General features: G+C 29.7%; 5 protein-coding genes across 8 annotated transcripts; 3 read left to right on the forward strand and 2 right to left on the reverse strand.

Annotated features, from left to right (window-relative positions):
* Positions 1-1,036: 1,036 nt before the first annotated feature.
* LOC143151016 (BRO1 domain-containing protein BROX) lies at positions 1,037-3,995 on the reverse strand. Of its 2 annotated transcripts, none has more exons than XM_076319729.1 (8): positions 3,881-3,995; positions 3,110-3,267; positions 2,687-2,917; positions 2,506-2,601; positions 2,242-2,420; positions 1,981-2,156; positions 1,686-1,918; positions 1,037-1,589 (listed from the first exon to the last, which is right to left on the reverse strand). In XM_076319729.1, the coding sequence occupies exons 2-8, from the start codon at positions 3,211-3,213 to the stop codon at positions 1,337-1,339; spliced, it is 1,272 nt and encodes a 423-aa protein (XP_076175844.1). In that variant the 5' UTR covers positions 3,214-3,267; positions 3,881-3,995; the 3' UTR covers positions 1,037-1,336. The 2 variants fall into 2 exon arrangements, with proteins under 2 accessions (XP_076175844.1, XP_076175843.1); XM_076319728.1 differs by lacking the exon at positions 3,881-3,995 and adding an exon at positions 3,366-3,506.
* On the forward strand, positions 3,865-5,682 carry LOC143151018 (lactoylglutathione lyase-like). 2 transcript variants are annotated; one of them, XM_076319732.1, is made up of 4 exons: positions 3,865-4,031; positions 4,470-4,765; positions 5,024-5,091; positions 5,202-5,682. In XM_076319732.1, the coding sequence occupies exons 2-4, from the start codon at positions 4,470-4,472 to the stop codon at positions 5,405-5,407; spliced, it is 570 nt and encodes a 189-aa protein (XP_076175847.1). In that variant the 5' UTR covers positions 3,865-4,031; the 3' UTR covers positions 5,408-5,682. The 2 variants fall into 2 exon arrangements, with proteins under 2 accessions (XP_076175847.1, XP_076175846.1); XM_076319731.1 differs by lacking the exon at positions 3,865-4,031 and adding an exon at positions 4,179-4,326.
* A 1,304-nt stretch (positions 5,683-6,986) lies between these two features.
* LOC143151015 (tubulin-specific chaperone E-like) lies at positions 6,987-9,622 on the forward strand. Its single transcript, XM_076319727.1, has 8 exons — positions 6,987-7,222; positions 7,401-7,583; positions 7,660-8,049; positions 8,120-8,401; positions 8,532-8,661; positions 8,732-9,020; positions 9,128-9,345; positions 9,407-9,622. The coding sequence occupies exons 2-8, from the start codon at positions 7,402-7,404 to the stop codon at positions 9,497-9,499; spliced, it is 1,584 nt and encodes a 527-aa protein (XP_076175842.1). The 5' UTR covers positions 6,987-7,222; position 7,401; the 3' UTR covers positions 9,500-9,622.
* Positions 9,623-9,682: 60 nt separating this feature from the next.
* Positions 9,683-13,184, reverse strand: Xpd (general transcription and DNA repair factor IIH helicase subunit XPD). Of its 2 annotated transcripts, XM_076319725.1 has the most exons (13): positions 13,058-13,184; positions 12,884-12,983; positions 12,544-12,798; positions 12,249-12,482; positions 12,027-12,150; positions 11,858-11,954; positions 11,659-11,792; positions 11,056-11,585; positions 10,807-10,982; positions 10,467-10,746; positions 10,275-10,385; positions 10,107-10,205; positions 9,683-10,009 (listed from the first exon to the last, which is right to left on the reverse strand). In XM_076319725.1, exons 1-13 carry the CDS (start codon positions 13,060-13,062, stop codon positions 9,875-9,877), a joined length of 2,280 nt encoding a protein of 759 aa, XP_076175840.1. In that variant the 5' UTR covers positions 13,063-13,184; the 3' UTR covers positions 9,683-9,874. The 2 variants fall into 2 exon arrangements, with proteins under 2 accessions (XP_076175840.1, XP_076175841.1); XM_076319726.1 differs by lacking the exons at positions 12,884-12,983; positions 13,058-13,184 and having other exon boundaries at positions 12,249-12,427; positions 12,544-12,683.
* A 368-nt stretch (positions 13,185-13,552) lies between these two features.
* Fib (rRNA 2'-O-methyltransferase fibrillarin) lies at positions 13,553-16,495 on the forward strand. The gene is made up of 5 exons (XM_076319730.1): positions 13,553-13,619; positions 13,999-14,339; positions 14,398-14,571; positions 14,821-15,066; positions 15,146-16,495. The coding sequence occupies exons 1-5, from the start codon at positions 13,607-13,609 to the stop codon at positions 15,314-15,316; spliced, it is 945 nt and encodes a 314-aa protein (XP_076175845.1). The 5' UTR covers positions 13,553-13,606; the 3' UTR covers positions 15,317-16,495.
* The last annotated feature ends 1,943 nt before the right edge of the window (positions 16,496-18,438 follow it).

An 18,438-nucleotide genomic window follows, 5' to 3' on the forward strand; every position in this document is an offset into this window, starting at 1 on the left:
GGATTTTTAATTTACTCAGAATCTAGTTTGAACATTATAAAATTAGTTAAAAATCTGCGGTGCGGTTCATTTTAGGTACTCACTTATGGCCATGTTTATATTAATATAAGTAAGCGCTGTGCACAGAATTTCTATTCCCAATTTCTGTTGGCGTAAACTTTAAAATAAATTTCTAAGACAGGCTAACTAGGATTCATATGATACCCATTTTTACTCAATTTTAGTACTATACTGATGGTATTTCCAGTGCGCAAGTCCGAAAAAGATAGGTCATGTAACAACTTTAGTTAGAATTCAGTATATGATACTGGGCATGAGTAGAATTTTACAATTTTACAATTTTTTAATGTCCACACTAATGAACATTTTTATATACTGCTTTTTCAATTTAAAATTATTCTCATGAATTTTTTATACTATATAATAATTCTAATTCTAATAATCGGGATAATCAAATTTTGTTTATATTTAAAAATTTTTGTCTTATACTTATATAATTATATATTATCGAAAAATTAATCAGATATTATAACACCTTTTGAGTAATTAGTACGTATTCTTTATTTATGAATTTCAGTTTTCAGTATTTTAAAAATAAATACATAACATGTAACTTACATTTTAAAATGCATATGTACAACTAGATATATTGGTCAATTCTTAGTATATATACAAATTAGAAATGAACTTATTAAATAAAATATTTTCATATTTTGTTTATATAACCTCAATAAATATAAAATGTAATTTCAAACTACATTTTTTTATGTACAATGTTATCAATATATTTTGAATAATACAAAATTCTTCAGAAGAAAACATTCACATTTCACCATCATATTCACAAATATGAATTTTAAAAGTAACTTACTACATTAAATTTAAATTTAAGATTCTGCTATTTTAGACACTGACTAGCTTGTACAGCAATATGAAAGTAAATAATTTACAAATACTTCTGCACTTTTTTAAAAAATACAATGATAAAAATATCATTATAGATATTAAATATAAAATACAAGATATAACACTTAGAATGTGTGCACGATACTTGTATATTTTATATATTGCACATATGTGAATTATTCATATTTTTTTATGTATTTAAAAATATTTTTATCTATGATGTATTAAAAATTTATTTCAAATGCAGGTGCAATTTGTGTTATAATCTTTAATTAAAAGCTGAAATTACTCATGTATATTATTATGCCCAAAAATAAAAATATTAAAATGCTAATTAAATGGATTGTCAATTTTATAACAATATTTAATAGCAGTATAATAGAAAGAGCAACGAATTTAATTTACTACTTCTATTTCTGTATTAAGAAGCTTACTGTAATAAACAACCACTTTCATTTTTTGGCTCCTTAGTGCTCTGATGAACTGCATCTTCTTTAACAGGAGGTAAATTTTGTTCTTTTTCTGATTTTGCCGCCGTTAAGCGAGATAATGTTTGATATGTATCTAAGTTCCAAGCAGGGTGATGAGATTGCATTTGAAAATCAATAGGACTTACTAAACCAAAAGTATGTGTATCTTTTGTGTCTAGTGCTGGAACTTCTCCTGGTATTGTGTCATGATAACTTTTGAATAAAAATTATGAAGATTAAAACTTTAAATCAAAATTTGATTACATACATTTACTTACACCCTCTGCCTTAGTTGCACCTAATACTTACATCAAACCATTTTCTCGATTACATTTATCAAGAGTAAGTTTCACTATAGGAGCCAACCGTTTAAATACAGCATGTTCATTTGGCTTTGCTCTAGGTGCTGGTCCATTAATTTTTCCATACTCCAAGCATAATGTTTTAGCCTTCTTTAAACAAGCTTCACTTTCTTGCAAGGCTTTAATTGCTTCTCCACATTTATCCATACTTAATAAATTTTCACCACAATAATTGTAAGCCTAAAGAATTAAAATTTACAAGTTGACTTTAATATTTTAGTACATCGCACAAGTTCACTTACATAAGATTTATAAAATGCTGCTTTGAACTCTAAGTACTTAATCCACTGAGCTGATATCTCTGGTTTAAATGGGCGCAGTGTATTAGCTGCATCCAAAAATAATTTACTTGTTTCATTAGCCAAAGCTGATATTAAACGAGCATTATGTTTTAACTCCACTGCTCTTGCTACTGTCACTGTAATACAATAAGAATGAAAATGTGAATTCATTGACAAAAACAATAATATAATATTATATTATAAATTTATCCATTATACAACCTTCTTGTGCTTCTGCTGTACATTGATTCACATATGCATTTAATATTCGTGGATCTAAGTCACTTCCTAATGGTGGAGGATTTGCCAATTGTGGTAAAAATTCTGTTTGTACAAATGTAAATATACCTGCAGCCCTCCTTAGCATGGTATGTACATCTTTTGCCTCAGTCATGCTTATACTAAATTATAACATTATTGGATGATACTCTTTGTAATAACAATTATTCAAATATTTAGTCAATTTATTTCTAATTTTATACTTACTCATCTTTTGCAGCAATCATTGCAGCATGTTTCATAAACCAAAGTCCTACATTTATACTCATATTAGCTGCTTCATAAACAGAATCAGCACTAGAACTTTAATAAAAAAAAATAGTATTTTAAATTATGTTTAATATTTAAATTTGTTTTTGGAACAATATATGTATCTAAAATATATTACTAAGTGCTTGTTCCCAATAATGTGTGTGTCCATTTATACACAAGAACATTTCTAAGTTTACTGGGATTGGGTCTACCAACGTGTTGGTTTTGTTCTGCGGAAGAATTTATTTCCCATATAAATCCATATAATAAACTTAAATAGCTATGAAAAGCTGGTTCTATTGTGTCACTTGAATTATTTGGATTTTTTATCAAATCCAAAAGACGATATCTTGACAATCTTAAATTACTGGAAAACAAAAACGTTTAATAAGCGTATACTATGAAATATAATTAATTACCAATTTGTTGTTTCTTATTACATTATGTTTTGTTACTATGCATAACTTTATTATGAAATAATGACATTTAAAATATATATTATTTAATATATTTATATAAAAAAGTAAATGTGTTTGATTTACTATCCCAATAAACTAACCTACTGCATAGTTCCCTTGTAGCATCGGTAGAATTAGTTATTTTAAACTCAAATTTTTGATTTGTTGTTGCTTTTAACACATTACGGTGGAACCAGTGTGCCATTTTGTTAGAAGTTACAAGTCAACTAAACTTTATTAACAATATTTTAACTTCAACCTGTTCGATTTGACAGATAAGACGAATTAAGATAAAGTTGATAACACGACAATCACAATTGCCTATAGTACAGGAATAAGTTTTCTACGTATACTGACTTCGATGTTCAGTTATTCAATTGAATAATTTCTGGACTCATCGTTCTTAAATGAAGAGGTCGCTTTAAAACCTATTTTAATTGTTTTAGAAAATTATTCCAGAATTTCATGCCAATGAAAATTAAAATTGCATACTCTGGACACAGCGTTTGTTTACATTAATACAAATGAGATCAGTAAAACTGTTTTAGATTACACAATTTTATTTAGAAACTATTCATTTAATATAGTGGTGTAATCAACAAACCGATCAAAGCTAAGGATTGACTGAGTTACCTAAAATGAGTCGCGCGGTAGTCTTTTAGTCTTTTAGTCTTTTTACTTAAAGCTCCTTATTTCGCACAAATTGCTTAAAGGAATACAAACATGTGTTTTCCAGATTTATAAAAAAGAAATTTCGGTCAAAAATTCAATATATAGTACTAAACATACATTCATATTGAAAACCGCTACTTGACCTACACAAACGTTAAGGGTCTGTCTGATTTTGACGCTCGTATAATGACTATACACACCGTTGTTTTCTAGTGCGCATGACCGAAAAAGGCGGTTTGTCTGGCAACTCTGATGAATGCTCGCTCCACACCCTGCCAATTATTCGCACACTTTCTGCTCTTGTGTAACCGTGTTATTAAGTGTTGATCGTTATTTAATATATTCTAGAAGGTAAGAATCAAAACACCGTTTAATTATTGTCACATATTAATAAGTAATTAACAAATGTATATCATTATCAATGCGATAATTTTAACGTGATAAAATTGACATGTTTGTTATCTAACCTATGTAATATTAGTATAACACACGATATGTGTGAAATTATTTTTGCGTTTGAACAATTTTAACTATATTTCTAAACGTGTTATGCTTCATTCGTTCGACAATTCTTTTAATCTATCTCTGTTGTAAGAAGATACTTTCGGAAATAATGTCCTTGAACAACAGCGATAGTTTATCTAAGGTTGATTATATTGTAGTATATTAAAATAAAATCCACTCAATAGATTTCTGTTACACGATTTCAACAATATTATATAGTATGACTAATATTTAAAAAAAATTATATCGCAACACTTAATTACAATTTGTTAATGTTCATTTTAGATGGGTGAACCTTCAGGGTTGACACATGACGAAGCACTGAAACTTTGTAAAGAAGCTGATGATACAACAAAAGGATATATTATGCAACAAACAATGTATCGCATTAAAGATCCAAGAAAGTCATTACCTTTTTATACAGAAGTGCTTGGGATGCACTTATTACAAAAACTTGATTTTCCTGAAATGAAATTCTCTTTATACTTTATGGGATATGAAAATCCAGAGGAAATACCCCTTGATAAAAGACGAAGTATTCAGTGGACATTTAGCCGTAAAGCAACTATAGAACTCACTCAGTATGTTAAGAAATTATACATCGTTAAATATCAGTTAATACTACAATAAATCTGTAAAATATTAATTTAATACATTTACAATAGCATAACCCACCAGTACTTTACACTATGTAAAGCACACATTAGAAATTATTTACAATATCATCTACTTTCCAATTTCTGGTGCTGTGCCCTTTCTTGGGAACTGTATGGAATTAAATGCTGTTGTGATTGTGTTAATATTTAAAATTTAAATTAAATTTATTTATTTTCTTTCAGTAATTGGGGAACAGAAACTGATCCAGATGTTACATATCATAATGGAAATTCTGAACCTCGAGGATTTGGTATGATATTCTAGATATTACATAATACAAACATGGAATGAAAATTGTAGTTCAACAAAATATATAAAAAATATAAAGGTATTAATGAAATATATTTCCTTAATGAACAGGTCATATTGGAATTGCAGTACCTAATGTTGAAGAAGCATGCGAGAGATTTGAACGGCTAAATGTAGAGTTTGTAAAGAAACCTCAAGATGGTAAAATGAAAGGAATTGCCTTTATTAAAGATCCAGATAGCTACTGGATTGAAATTCTAAGTCCATCCACTATTGCAAATCTAGGAGGTTGTCCAACAATGTATTTTGATCCTTAACCTCAAAATTCAAATAGGTATAACTCAGGATGGAATAAACTTTATTAGTTAAAGCAAAAACCATTCGATTCAATACACTTGCCAATTTTGGGGGGGTAATTACTTACATTAAGGATCATAACACCGATTTCGGTGAAATTGAAATATATTGAAATATATATGTAACTGTAGCTCGATTTTAATTTTCAAAATTTTTTCGAAAAACTGCTACTACCATTACAGTGTATTAGTAACAAAGACATTTTTTTAATATATCAAAAGGTTCAGAATGTTGAGTTTTACAACATGTGTATCTTCATTTCATTGAAATCAGTATTCTGATGTCTAATGTACATAATTACCATTTTTTTTGTATCTTTAAACGCACTTTGGTGGTTGGAAATGGTTGATTTGCTTACATTTTGCGAGCTCACAGAACTGTTGTACATGGATCTGCTTTGATTAAATCTTAGTTAATCAATGATTATCGAAGATGGAAGTACATTTATAGTCTTCCTGGTTTTCAAGATCTTCATCGCCATTGCAAAATTTTTAGAATTAAAATTAAATTGGATGTTCAATAATTGGTTCTTGATCAATATCTGGTTAAACTATACTGCAATTTTTCATTCAAGTTTAAAGTGGTATAAGAAAGTAATATAAAAATCAGTTTAGTTTGTTTACATTCAGAAGATAAAATCAAAAACAAATAAACGATTATCAGCACAACCTTCAATAGGCAACTTCAGGCTTTAGAATAATATTCAATACATATTCTAAACAATGATTTATTGTACAACAAACTTGAGAGTGTCAATCATGAGAAAACCAAAATTTATTTGTAGACAACTTAATAGTACTAAATCATTAATGTATCTTACATAGAATTATTTCTTTGAATATTCTGAAATGTATTAATTTAATTAAACACTAAAAAACTACAAATACAACCAAACCATTAAATATATATAGATGTATATATATATACATAAATGTATATGTATATGCGTACTAAGTTGTAATTACTCTTATTTATGTACACAATATTTTATGGCACTTGTACATTTTTATATTACATTGTGTTATGTGTATAATTTATGTATAATGTAACATCTACATGCTCTTTGATAAATAAAATCAAAATATTTATTTTTCAATTATCATTGTCTTATAAAAATGTAATGGTAAATAAAATTTTGATAGAGAATTAAAAGGAGCGCTCCTTTTACGACAATATTTAGAACGCATATATTTTACACTTTATAATGCACGTTTATAACACTTGATTGGCGAAGAGACGAAATAATAATTTTTCATGACACCCGGTAGTAGTAGTATAGTGACATACTAATTATATGCTAATTATATGTGTCACAATTAATTGTTTTTCGTACTCCAAAAGTTTTCATAGAAATGTAATTATAAATATACATACACGTAAATACATGTTTATAATTCCATTGTAAAATGTTTCTAATTTCATTATCATTTATGTATATTTGTCCAATCAATTAAAAGAAACTATGGAATACTATTGTCGATTTCTCTATGATACGTATCTTACATATGTATAACTGCAGTGAAGTTAGTAAGCACTATTCTGCGAATAGTAGAAGTGGAATATCTCGTACTACAGAGCTCCTAGGCATTTTAGCAGTATACAACAGAGAACTGTCATATCGCCGTATATGACTTTTAATTTTGATAAAATTATGTATAGACGCTTGTATTTGTTATAAGCATTACCTGCAACAGTACTTCGTGACAACTATTTCTTGCTTACAACATTAATATTCATTTGTCTCGTAAATTTCAATGATCATCTATTATATTGAGGTTAGGTTTCAGACAGCAATATGAAATATATATATTTATTAATTATTTATTTAAAAATTTATGGTATAAATTGTATCGTCATATTTAACATCGCAATTTAAAAAAATTTTTTACATTATAAAAAATATATTATACAAATATATTGTATTACAAATATCATTTAAATCTTTCTGTTTAGTATGGTAGAAGATAAAAAATATGAAATTGGCAGCCGAATTGAGTGTGATGAACATCAAGGTACATTAAAGTATGTTGGTCCTGTTGGTGATACAAAAGGTCAGTGGCTTGGTATAGATTGGGACGATATAACTCGTGGAAAACACAATGGCACATACGAAGGAGTAGAATATTTTAAAGCTAGGTAAAGCAATATAAACTAATAATATCACATTATATAGCAATTAAATAAGTAAAATATGTTGTATGTTATATAACAGGCATCCTACTTCGGGTTCATTTATACGTCCAGGTAAAGCAAAATTTGGAATCTCTTGTCCACAAGCTATTAAGATTCGTTATGGTCTTATTAATGACGAATTAGCTGGTATAGATAGAGATACACTGACAAGCTTACAAAAGGAGATTAATGCTCCTTTCTTGGAAGTTGTTGGTTTTTCCAAAGTAAATAGAAAACAAAGTAAATTTGACCAATTAAAAATAGTATGGCTGAGAGAACAATGTGTCAGTAGTGTTGGCAATTCTAATGAATTAAAAGAATTGTGTCCAAATTTGGAGGAATTAGATATATCTAGAAATTTAATTAATAGTTGGCAAATTATAGCAGATATTTGCTGTCAGCTTCATTCTCTTGTGCGTCTCAATGTCAGGTAAATTAATTAAATTTATTAATATAAAATTTTTTGTCATTGTTATATATTTTTATCACTTTTTGTTTAGTGAAAATTATTTACCAATTGAAGAAAATATGGAGGCATTAAGCAATTCATTTCCAATGGTGCAACATTTAACCATGGCAAGAATGAATTATAATTGGTTTGATATTCAGAGATGTATGTGTATGTTTCCATCTCTTCAAGAAGTTTCAGTTTCTTTTAATATTGTCAGCATCATACAGAAGCCATTAGAGGATGACAACTTTGTGAAAATATGTAAATTAACACTAGAAGGAAATTTGATATCCAGTTGGGACGAAATTCTTAAATTGGGTTCACTTTCATGGCAAGTTATAATTGCTTTAACTACATGTAGTTATTCGTCAATTTTTTTTTATGAAATTTATCAATATATTAATAAAATATGCAGAGTTAATGTGAAGGAGGAACTTATATTGAAAAGTTTCATTTTACAGCTTAGAATACCTAAATTTAAATTTAAATAAGATAGACAAAATAAGATTTCCATCTGTTGAACCAACAGCAAAAACTCCAGCCTTTCCTGCTTTACGACAGTTGCATCTATCGCAAAATAACATATCAGAGGTAAGATATATATTTACACCATATAAGTAAATGGTTTAAAAAAAAGTAATAATATAATTCAAATTTACAGTGGCAATCCGTATCAGAATTAGAAAAACTTAATAATTTAGAAGATCTAAAATTTAGAGAAAATCCAATTTTGAAAGATGAGAATGTAGAGACTGCGCGCCAGTTAGTAATAGCAAGAATTTCAAAATTACGAATTTTGAATGGTACTGAAATTGTGCACGATGAAAGACGGGGTGCAGAATACGATTACTTAAAACTGTATTTACCAAAATGGACTGAAACTGAAAAAGATTCTGAAAAGAGAAGTGAATTTATAATTGAACATCCTCGTTATCCAAAATTAGTTGCAAGTATGTAAAACTAATAATATCAAAATTATTAAGAATATTACAGCAAGCATAAAAATTACAATCTTTTTAGACAATAATTGTTATATATTATTTAATATTATTTTTAGAATATGGAATTTCTGATATCCCGTCATCTAAACCAAAAGTGGAAATGGTTTCTAACGTCATAACAGTAGAGTTTATGTGTCCAGATCACCCAAACCAACCTAGAGGCATTAAAAGAAAACTTCTAAAAGATATGGAAGTTCAAAAAGTCATTGGACTTACACAGCGGCTTTTTCGAACAGGAGGGAAAATACCGTCACTCTCATTTATACAACATAATGTACGTATTAGTAATATTTTTAAATCATATATGTATAATATATTTCTACTTATTTTTGTAGCTTTCAAAAGATGAAATTCCATTGGATAAGCCGCTTCAAGAACTAAGCTATTATTCGATACAAGATGGAGATCAAGTTCTTGTGAGGTGGTGATATGAAATGAATTGTTCATAGATATAATTGTATTTTGTACACTGTTAAAATTTCACCACCATACTTTGTTATTAAACTTTTTTAATTGCACAAGTATATTTTTTGTTCCCTTTTTGTAGCTTTTCAGTCTATTCATTTCTACTGGCAGTTGATAAAATTTAAAAAGTATTAACTCTCTCAATTTGAAAAAATTGTATATTATAGAAAAAAAATATTTCTTACTACAATTTTTATGGAAAGATTATTACGTTTTATACTCACTATAATACAGATAATATGTAAAATATAAATTATGGTATGTTTTTACACACTGTGTATCATCGAATTTGTCAAAGAATGGCACAAAATGTTTGTTACAAATGTAATATTAAATATTCAATTTTGTTGCGACTTTTCTTCAATTTTTCTATATCCTTCTTTTTCTAGTTGTTCTCGTGTTAATAATGATAATCCTAATTGATTTTCACGTGTGAATGGTTGAGCCATTTGTCGCAACCAACGTTTACTTATCTGAAAATCGTGATGGATGATTATCGTAATTTCCTTTCTAATTGCTGTTCTTACATTTACTCTTATTTCTTTGTAGGCACTAAATTCTGAAATTTACCTGTACAGCTTCTTCAGTTGATAAGTTACATAAACTATCAGTCAAATGCTCTTGTATCCATTTTGGTAATTTACTTCGTTTATCTATCCTTGAAAATCTCTAAAAAATAAATATTGTTAGAGAATCAATTACTAAAAGACTAGTGCAATTTATAATAATTATTGTTACCTTATCTGCAAATACCATTATACCATAATCGGTTTTGCCTCTAATTGCTCGTCCAACACATTGTGCCGCGTGTCTCATGGCATCAAAAGTTAAGAAATCATTTTCCCTAATCTGAGAGAAATAGCAAAAATATTTTTAATAATATCAACACAGATATTTAAGAACATATTATAATATATTGTAATAATTTACTTGGAATTGATCACGAAGATATTCTAATCGTGCTTTTAAAATGCGCGATTGTGTATACACATAAGGAATTCCAAACATTAGAACAGCTCTTCCCAAATGATGATCAAAATCAACTCCTTCTGAAACTTTTCCACGTGCTACTGAAAGAAGAACAGCACCTCTTCCATTTTCACAAGCCTTTATATAATTTATAAGAGCTAGACTCGTCTCTGCAGAATCTTGAGTTTCAATAAACAATAACTTATGTCTTTGAAGTTGGTCTACAACACCTTGGTCATACCTACAAAAACCAAATATGAAAATATATCTTTATTGGTATAATAGTTTAATTAATACAAACCATGCAGCCACAACAGATTCCATATATAAATATGAGGTAAAAAAACAAACTAAACCATCGGGAACAGTAGCTGCAAATTCAACTAGTAGTTGGCCATAGTTCCTTATAACAGCAACATCTTCCCTTGTTTCATATCTTGATGAAATTGCAACTTGATCATTACCTTTTGATACAATCTAGTATTGAAACAAATTAAAATTTTTAATAATTCTTATATTATCATTTAAAGAGAGTCAATATTAAACTTACCATAGGTAGAAGACATGGTCTAGCTAATGTCATGGTAAAAGATGACATTATGACTGGATGAAAATTTAAAATTTTTGGATACATGTCTAATGGAGATAGAGTCCCCGAAGTGATTACTATCGATTGAAACCTATCAAAAATAGGTTTCATTGCAATCGACGAATCTAAGCAACTGAACTGAAGAACTGGATTTAAGACAGTAGGTGTTTTGTCATCAAATGGTTCTACTATAATAGTAAATCCTTTTGTATATGTAGAAACTAATGTTGCAAGATGTGTCACCAAAATAATTGGTGAAAAATCAGTTAAATCAGTTATCTCCATAGTACGTAAAAGAGAGGCCAATCGTTCAGCACAAAACCTTAATGGTTTACGTTCTATTGAAACTTTTGTTTGAATATCCCTTAAGAATGCAGCAGGTGATTCCTGCACTACATGTTGTACACGCAAACGTGTTTTTAAGTATTCTACAAAACGTTTCAAAAAACTAACAAAATGTTCTGCATTTCTTATATTACCAGGTACTACCTCTGAAACAATGTAAAGAATAAATGAAATTTGTGATATTTACACTTTTTCTAGCATTAAAAATTAAGAATTTACCTTGTAAAACTTCAGTTGGTAAAATAGGATTAGCTAAAATAATATCAGTTTCTCTTGCAACTTGTGCATCTTTCAAACCTTCTACTAATCTATCATATTCTTCCTTCAATTTATTTATATCATCTTCTCTCATCCTGAATTACAAATACTAGTAATAATTATGAATGTTATATAATATAGCGCATAAAATTTGACTTACTCTGCAACTGTCTTTTCAAGAAGTTGTATATTAGCAGAACTTTTTTCCAAAAGTCTTCTATTTATTTTTACGCTCATTGAATCAATGCACACATTATCTAAAATTAATTAAATGATTAGAACTTCCTTCATTTCTATTCTATGAAGCTAAAATACAAGACAAAGTGTACCTATATTATGAGCTTCATCAAAAACTACAACAGAAGTTTTACTCAATTCTTTTGATACAGTTTCTGCAATTTTTGGATCTAATAAATAATGATAACTGTATACTACAATTTGGGCATGTAAAATCTAAAATTATATATATACATGTATATATATATATATATATATAAGTTATTACATTAATTAGTATACAAACATGTAATTCATTTTTAAGAAATAATTACTGTAAATCTTGCAAGAAAGTATGGACACCAATTACGGTCTTTTCCATATTCCTTTAAATCATCGATAGAATATATGCCTGGAGGCACGATTTGTTCTTTGCCTTCCATATCAAATCCTTCATAAAAATTACAAATTGGTGTGGTCTCATCATAATTGTGTCTTTCACGAATATAAGATGCTGTGAGAGAATGACAACGTCCATCAACAATTTTGCCATCACGTTCTCTGCTTACCTATTCCATGATACAGTATCAATAAAGTTATATAGATATGAATAAAATTAACATGAATTACCTCTGGATGAATACACATATTTTTTCGTGAACTAAGCACAAGGCCAACAATTTTAGGTTTACTTTCAGTTTCTTTTTCATAATAGTCTACAAGTTTTTTTAATTCCTCTATAACTTTCTCTATTTCTGGTACGGTACGTGAGCAATAAATTAATTTTGTAATATCCAATGGATTTTCCAACATATATGCTACAATTAACGATAACAGAGTAATTGTTTTGCCAGTGCCTGATGGCATCTCCAATAAACAGTGCCCCTAAAGTTATAATAGAAGTTACTAGTTAATCATAAACAAAATTTAAATGTTCTGTTGTTAAGGCAAAAATATATTGTATAAATACTTTTGCATCCAGGCCCCGCTTGAGTTCGAGCATATATGCATATTGTTCTGGATAAATGTAATCATAAGGAAAATATACAAGTAAACCATCAACGCTGATTCTATAAACATAAACAGGTAGTACAATTTTTTTTAGGAAATTTAAGAATCTTGTGAAATAGATATTCATATTTACTTCATATTTTTATATTTTCTACTACATAAATATGAATTTTACACTGAATAGTATCATTTATTTATTTATTTATTTATACAACAACTGCGATGTATTCCAACATTAGGTTACATGTGTAACATTAGAAAAACTAATCGGAACATGGGCACATAAAAACAAGCACATTTGAGTCCACTAATTTATGTGTTTACGGTCTGCAGTCATACATTGTGTGTTCTTAAAATAATTTTATATTTTACAGATAAAAAATTAGTATTACTCGTGAAAATTATATGTAGTATATTTTATTTTAGTAACTTATTTATATTTCAATAATGTACAATATAGAAAAGAATTTCATAAAATTGTTTTGTAAACATATTGAAATTTTTGTTGGAAGTCAACCTGTATGTATCGATATAAATTGATTCGATAACTAGCATAAACCGGAAGGAGGTGTTTGAAAACGTCCACAATTTCCGTAAGGATTTGGCGTCCGAGATACACGTGTATGGAGAGTTAAAGATTGAAATAAATTAAGTATAAACATTTAAGCATTTAAAATATAAGATGGGAAAACCAGGTACATAATAATCATTATATTATTAGATGTTTTGTTTAGTCTTTTGTAAAATAAAAATTTCATCGTCAATACACGCGTTTCAGTAACCTAAAGTGTAAATAAGTATTTGTTTTGCATTCGTATATTCTGTTTATGTTATTCTTGTTAGATATATATATTTATTTAAATATAATGAATCATTTTTTATATAAATATCTAGGTCTTTAATTCAGATAAATAATAGTATGTGTCTTTATATTAGCTTTATTCTAACCTAACTATAAGAATATATGCTACGCATAAATAAAGAAATTACATATTTATAAAAATAAAAGAATAAAAACATACAAAAAGTATTTCTGTATTTATTATTTGTTTTATAGAATTCGTTTATTTACAGGATTTTCACCGGGTGGTGGAGGTGGATTTAGAGGAGGTAGAGGTGGTGGAGGAGGGCGAGGAGCTGGTGGTGGATTTAGAGGTAGGGGAGGAGGAGGTGGCAGAGGTGGAAGTGGTGGACGTGGTGGAGGAAGAGGAGGAGGTACTCCTCGTGGACGCGGTGGTGGCAGAGGAGGAGGAAGAGGACGTGGAGGTGGTGGCTTCAAGGGTGGCAAAACTGTTGTTATAGAACCACATCGTCATGAAGGAGTTTTTATAGCTAGAGGGAAAGAAGATGCATTAGTTACTTTAAATTTAGTGCCAGGTTCAGAAGTATATGGTGAAAAGAGGATTAGCGTTGAAGTATGTAGCTTAATTATTGTAATTGTTGATCAATGTATTAAGTGTACAAACATTGCAGGGAGAAAATGGTGAAAAAATTGAATATAGAGTTTGGAATCCATTCAGATCGAAATTAGCAGCAGCTATACTCGGTGGTATAGATCAAATTCACATGCCACCCGGAAGTAAAGTTTTATATTTGGGTGCTGCATCTGGAACAACAGTATCACACGTAGCAGACGTTGTTGGTCCAGTGAGTTTGTATATCATTTTTAATATATATAATAGTAGTGCATACATTAGAGCTAATTTAGTGCATTATTGCTAATTTGGTGTCGACGTTATGCTATAGAAATTACATACCCGTTTTTTCATTGAATAAGATATATTGTATCTTGCTCCAAAAAAACGTGTGTATAAATGTTTAAATTTTTATCCTATTTGATTTATATTTCTAAATGCACAAGTACACAGTTTATGAATATATATTTTATTTTTCTAGGAAGGGCTAGTTTATGCAGTGGAATTTTCTCACAGATCGGGTAGAGATCTTATAAATGTTGCTAAGAAACGGACAAATATCATACCTATAATCGAGGATGCAAGGCACCCTCATAAGTACAGGATGCTTATTGGAATGGTGGATACGATATTTGCCGACGTGGCACAGCCTGATCAGGCCAGAATAGTAGCTTTAAATGCTCAATACTTTTTAAAGAATGGTGGTCATTTTGTTATTTCTATCAAGGCAAGTACATTAATAAGAATTTTAAAACAATATTCAAATTTTGTATAAATTTTTGCTCAAGTTATCTTTTTTTTTGTAGGCAAGTTGTATAGATTCCACAGCTCAGCCTGAAGCAGTATTTGCGGCAGAAGTAAAAAAACTTATTTCCGACAAATTGAAACCACAAGAACAAATTACATTAGAACCTTACGAAAGAGATCACGCTGTGGTAGTTGGTATATATAGGCCGCCACCTAAAAAAGTTACCTAAAATTATGTATATGTATATATGTATCATCTAATTATTAAGATCGGTTTAAATCGTTATTGACCATCATCCCTTAGAATATATGCAATATCTTTTGATCGATTGACTGCAAGTAAAATTTCCAAACATTTCATACAACTTGTGAATGAGAAGGTGGAAACAGTATGTAATATAATGTAAAGTAGACAATTATTATGGAAATCATTCGAACGTTTTTCTACAAAAGCAATTTGCTTTATTATTAAATACTTTGCAAATGGTATATACCTGTACAGGTGGTACATCCAAAGGAACGTATGTGTACGATTGTTTAATACAAAGTTTATATTTTAAATATCTTGAATAATCATCTCGCTAGTACTTTAATACAAATAAACAAATTTAATAACATAAACAGTGTATTCAATTAAAATGTGCCTGCATTTCAATGTTGAACGTTATGCAATTTCTAGAATTTTAAATTCTTTTTATAGAAAAATATTTTTGCCTCTATTTCCCCTGTTTAAGTTTGAAAACAAATGAGAGTCGTAACATCTGTACATTATTATTTTCGTACAATCTTTTTAAAATGAAACTTCCAAATTTTTGTGTAAATTAACTAATCAATTAATTTTTTGTAACTACTTTTCATCATGACCGTATAATATATGCATTGATTTAAAGTGTTGTGCTCGTTATTGAATTTGTCCAAAAGTGGTAAGACGTCAACTGTGATCGATTGAACAATATGGTTAACTATAATTGACGATTACTTGCAGCGATCGGCGAAAGTTGTAAATTGTCGAATAAAATGTTCAAATTGGAAAAATCGATACGTATAATGGGTTGTAAATCAATTTTAAGCGTGAAAAGTCAAAGTCGTTTAGTGGGTGGAGCAGATGTACCAGAGAAAGTAGAAGAGCCATTAAATCCGACGACAGAAGCTACGAAGGAAGTAATTTTTACTACAGTGGAGGAAACTAAGGACACTTTGAAAACAGCAAATGAAATTTCCACAATTTCCGATGGACCGTGCTATTTCTTTAGCGCACAAGTGTCAGGATCAACTGGGTACAAATGTCACTGTTTTTTTAAAACATTGTGCGATATTATTTATTTCATTACATTCGACGGTTTTGTACTACCATTACTATCTACTGGTATTATTCGATAAAAGTATTATAATGAAATATTCGTGCAATTTTTTCTATGAAACCTAAACATGCGAAACACATTGTTTCGTAAATGCAGAGACAAGAAAGTGGACGAAATGATTGATTACGTACAACAAAATTTACAAGAAGCCAGTAAAGCATTGGCCACCTTGAGCGAGAATTTTGAGCAAGATTCAAAGGTCGAATCTTGCAAGCGAGTAGAACCATCGTGAAAATGGAACAACTTGGACGGATTGTATATTGAGGGTACAGTAAATTAAAGTTGTTTTAATACAACATTTTTCGGTATTTTTTTAAAGAACAAAGTAACGAACAAATGAAGTTACCGTTTAAAACTTCCATTTTGTAGAACGTATAATACTGTTTTTCTTTTTTTTTTCCAAAAGAAAATCCCTATTCGTACGAAAATATAAACACGCGTGTAAATTAATACAGGCACGAAGCGTTTCGTGATAAACGAAATTTTAATTCTTCTCTTTAATTTTATTTCCCGTCTTCACGATTCTCGGAAAAGCTGATGTTCGTCGATATACTCGAAATCGAGAATCTGAGGAAGTAGCTAGCGAAGTGCATAGAACTCGAGGTGAACGTCTTGATTTTTAATCGACTTGTTTATCGTTTAAATGTAAATTCGAAGTACGAAATAATATTGCTGCGAGAAGAAACGGGCGGCTCACATTCAAATCCACGAAAGAAGAGTCAAGAAAGAGGCTATTGTCGTCGAAAAGATTGTCCCGAGAGAGAACGATTCGAAAATAATCGAAGAAAGTTAGACAATCCTGTTAGTGCCGTTTGGAAGACGAAGAAAAAATGAAACGAGAAATTGAGGTACTACGAACGACACTTTGCTTCCATTGTTCGAACGTATTGAACCTTAGGTGCCTAGTTTTTTTTTTGAAGGTTGCAAACAAATTTGAAAACAATTATTTTACTCGTCGCAGTAAATGGATATCGACCGTCGAACGATCTTGTGTCAGAGGTCTTTGGAATCGTTTAAACACACGTTATTTTACCAAGAACGGGAAAGTATAGCGTACCGTTTAAAAAAAATGTAGACGATTTCGATATCTCCGAAAGTCTATAGCAAAATTATTACCGTTATATTACGGCCCTTTTCATACCATGCAACTTTTGTTAGCAAAGTTTCTCCATATCTCTAAAAATAACGGAGATATTTAAAACGATCAAAGTTACTGCCCCATTCTGTATAAACAAAAATTAAGTATATTGCCGTTTCGCGACTGTATGCATTCAAAGATTGATTAATAAAAGGAAACGAAGTGTTTATTTTCGAGTAGCTCGGAGCTGAAATAACGTGGCTTCACAGAGAGAACCGGCGCATCGTGGAAGAACGCGCTGAATACGAAAACGGAGATAACAGAACGTTTCTTCTTTGAACGTCGAAGCGCTGAGAGTTGCCGCCAAATCCGTGCTGCACCCCTTGTGCACCCCGTTCCGGTTCGAACGCGTAAATATTTGGATTTCGTCTCTCATAACCGAGTACAGGTATAAAACTTCTACGGTCCAAGATATTCTTTTCTTTTTTTTAATAAAAAATATTAACGGCCTCGAGAAAGCTCGAAAAAAGAATGAGAAGAAATTTGTTCTTCCACGGCATTCCTTCTTCGAAACCAATTGTGGCCATATAAACATTTTTCGTGTCGTTAAACATAGAGTAGATATTTAGGATGGCCCACTTCTGCCGAGCCACGTTATACAGAAAATTTACGAGCGTTTCTTTCAGGTTTCGATACTCCGGTATAAATAAAATTAGAATTTTTAAAAAACTGGATAAACCAGCTTCTATACGGGACGTATGTACCATGTTGAATTCTAATTTAGTAGAACTGTGTAAACGCTCAGTGGATCTAACAACGGATGTACATTCCTGCGAAATCGGCTAAATATGGTATACAAATAATGAATATGTGATTTCGATAATTATTACCCGTCGTCTTGTCAAACTAGCGC

Source organism: Ptiloglossa arizonensis, chromosome 9 (assembly GCF_051014685.1).
Source record: "Ptiloglossa arizonensis isolate GNS036 chromosome 9, iyPtiAriz1_principal, whole genome shotgun sequence".
In the NCBI taxonomy this organism is placed as follows: domain Eukaryota; kingdom Metazoa; phylum Arthropoda; class Insecta; order Hymenoptera; family Colletidae; genus Ptiloglossa; species Ptiloglossa arizonensis.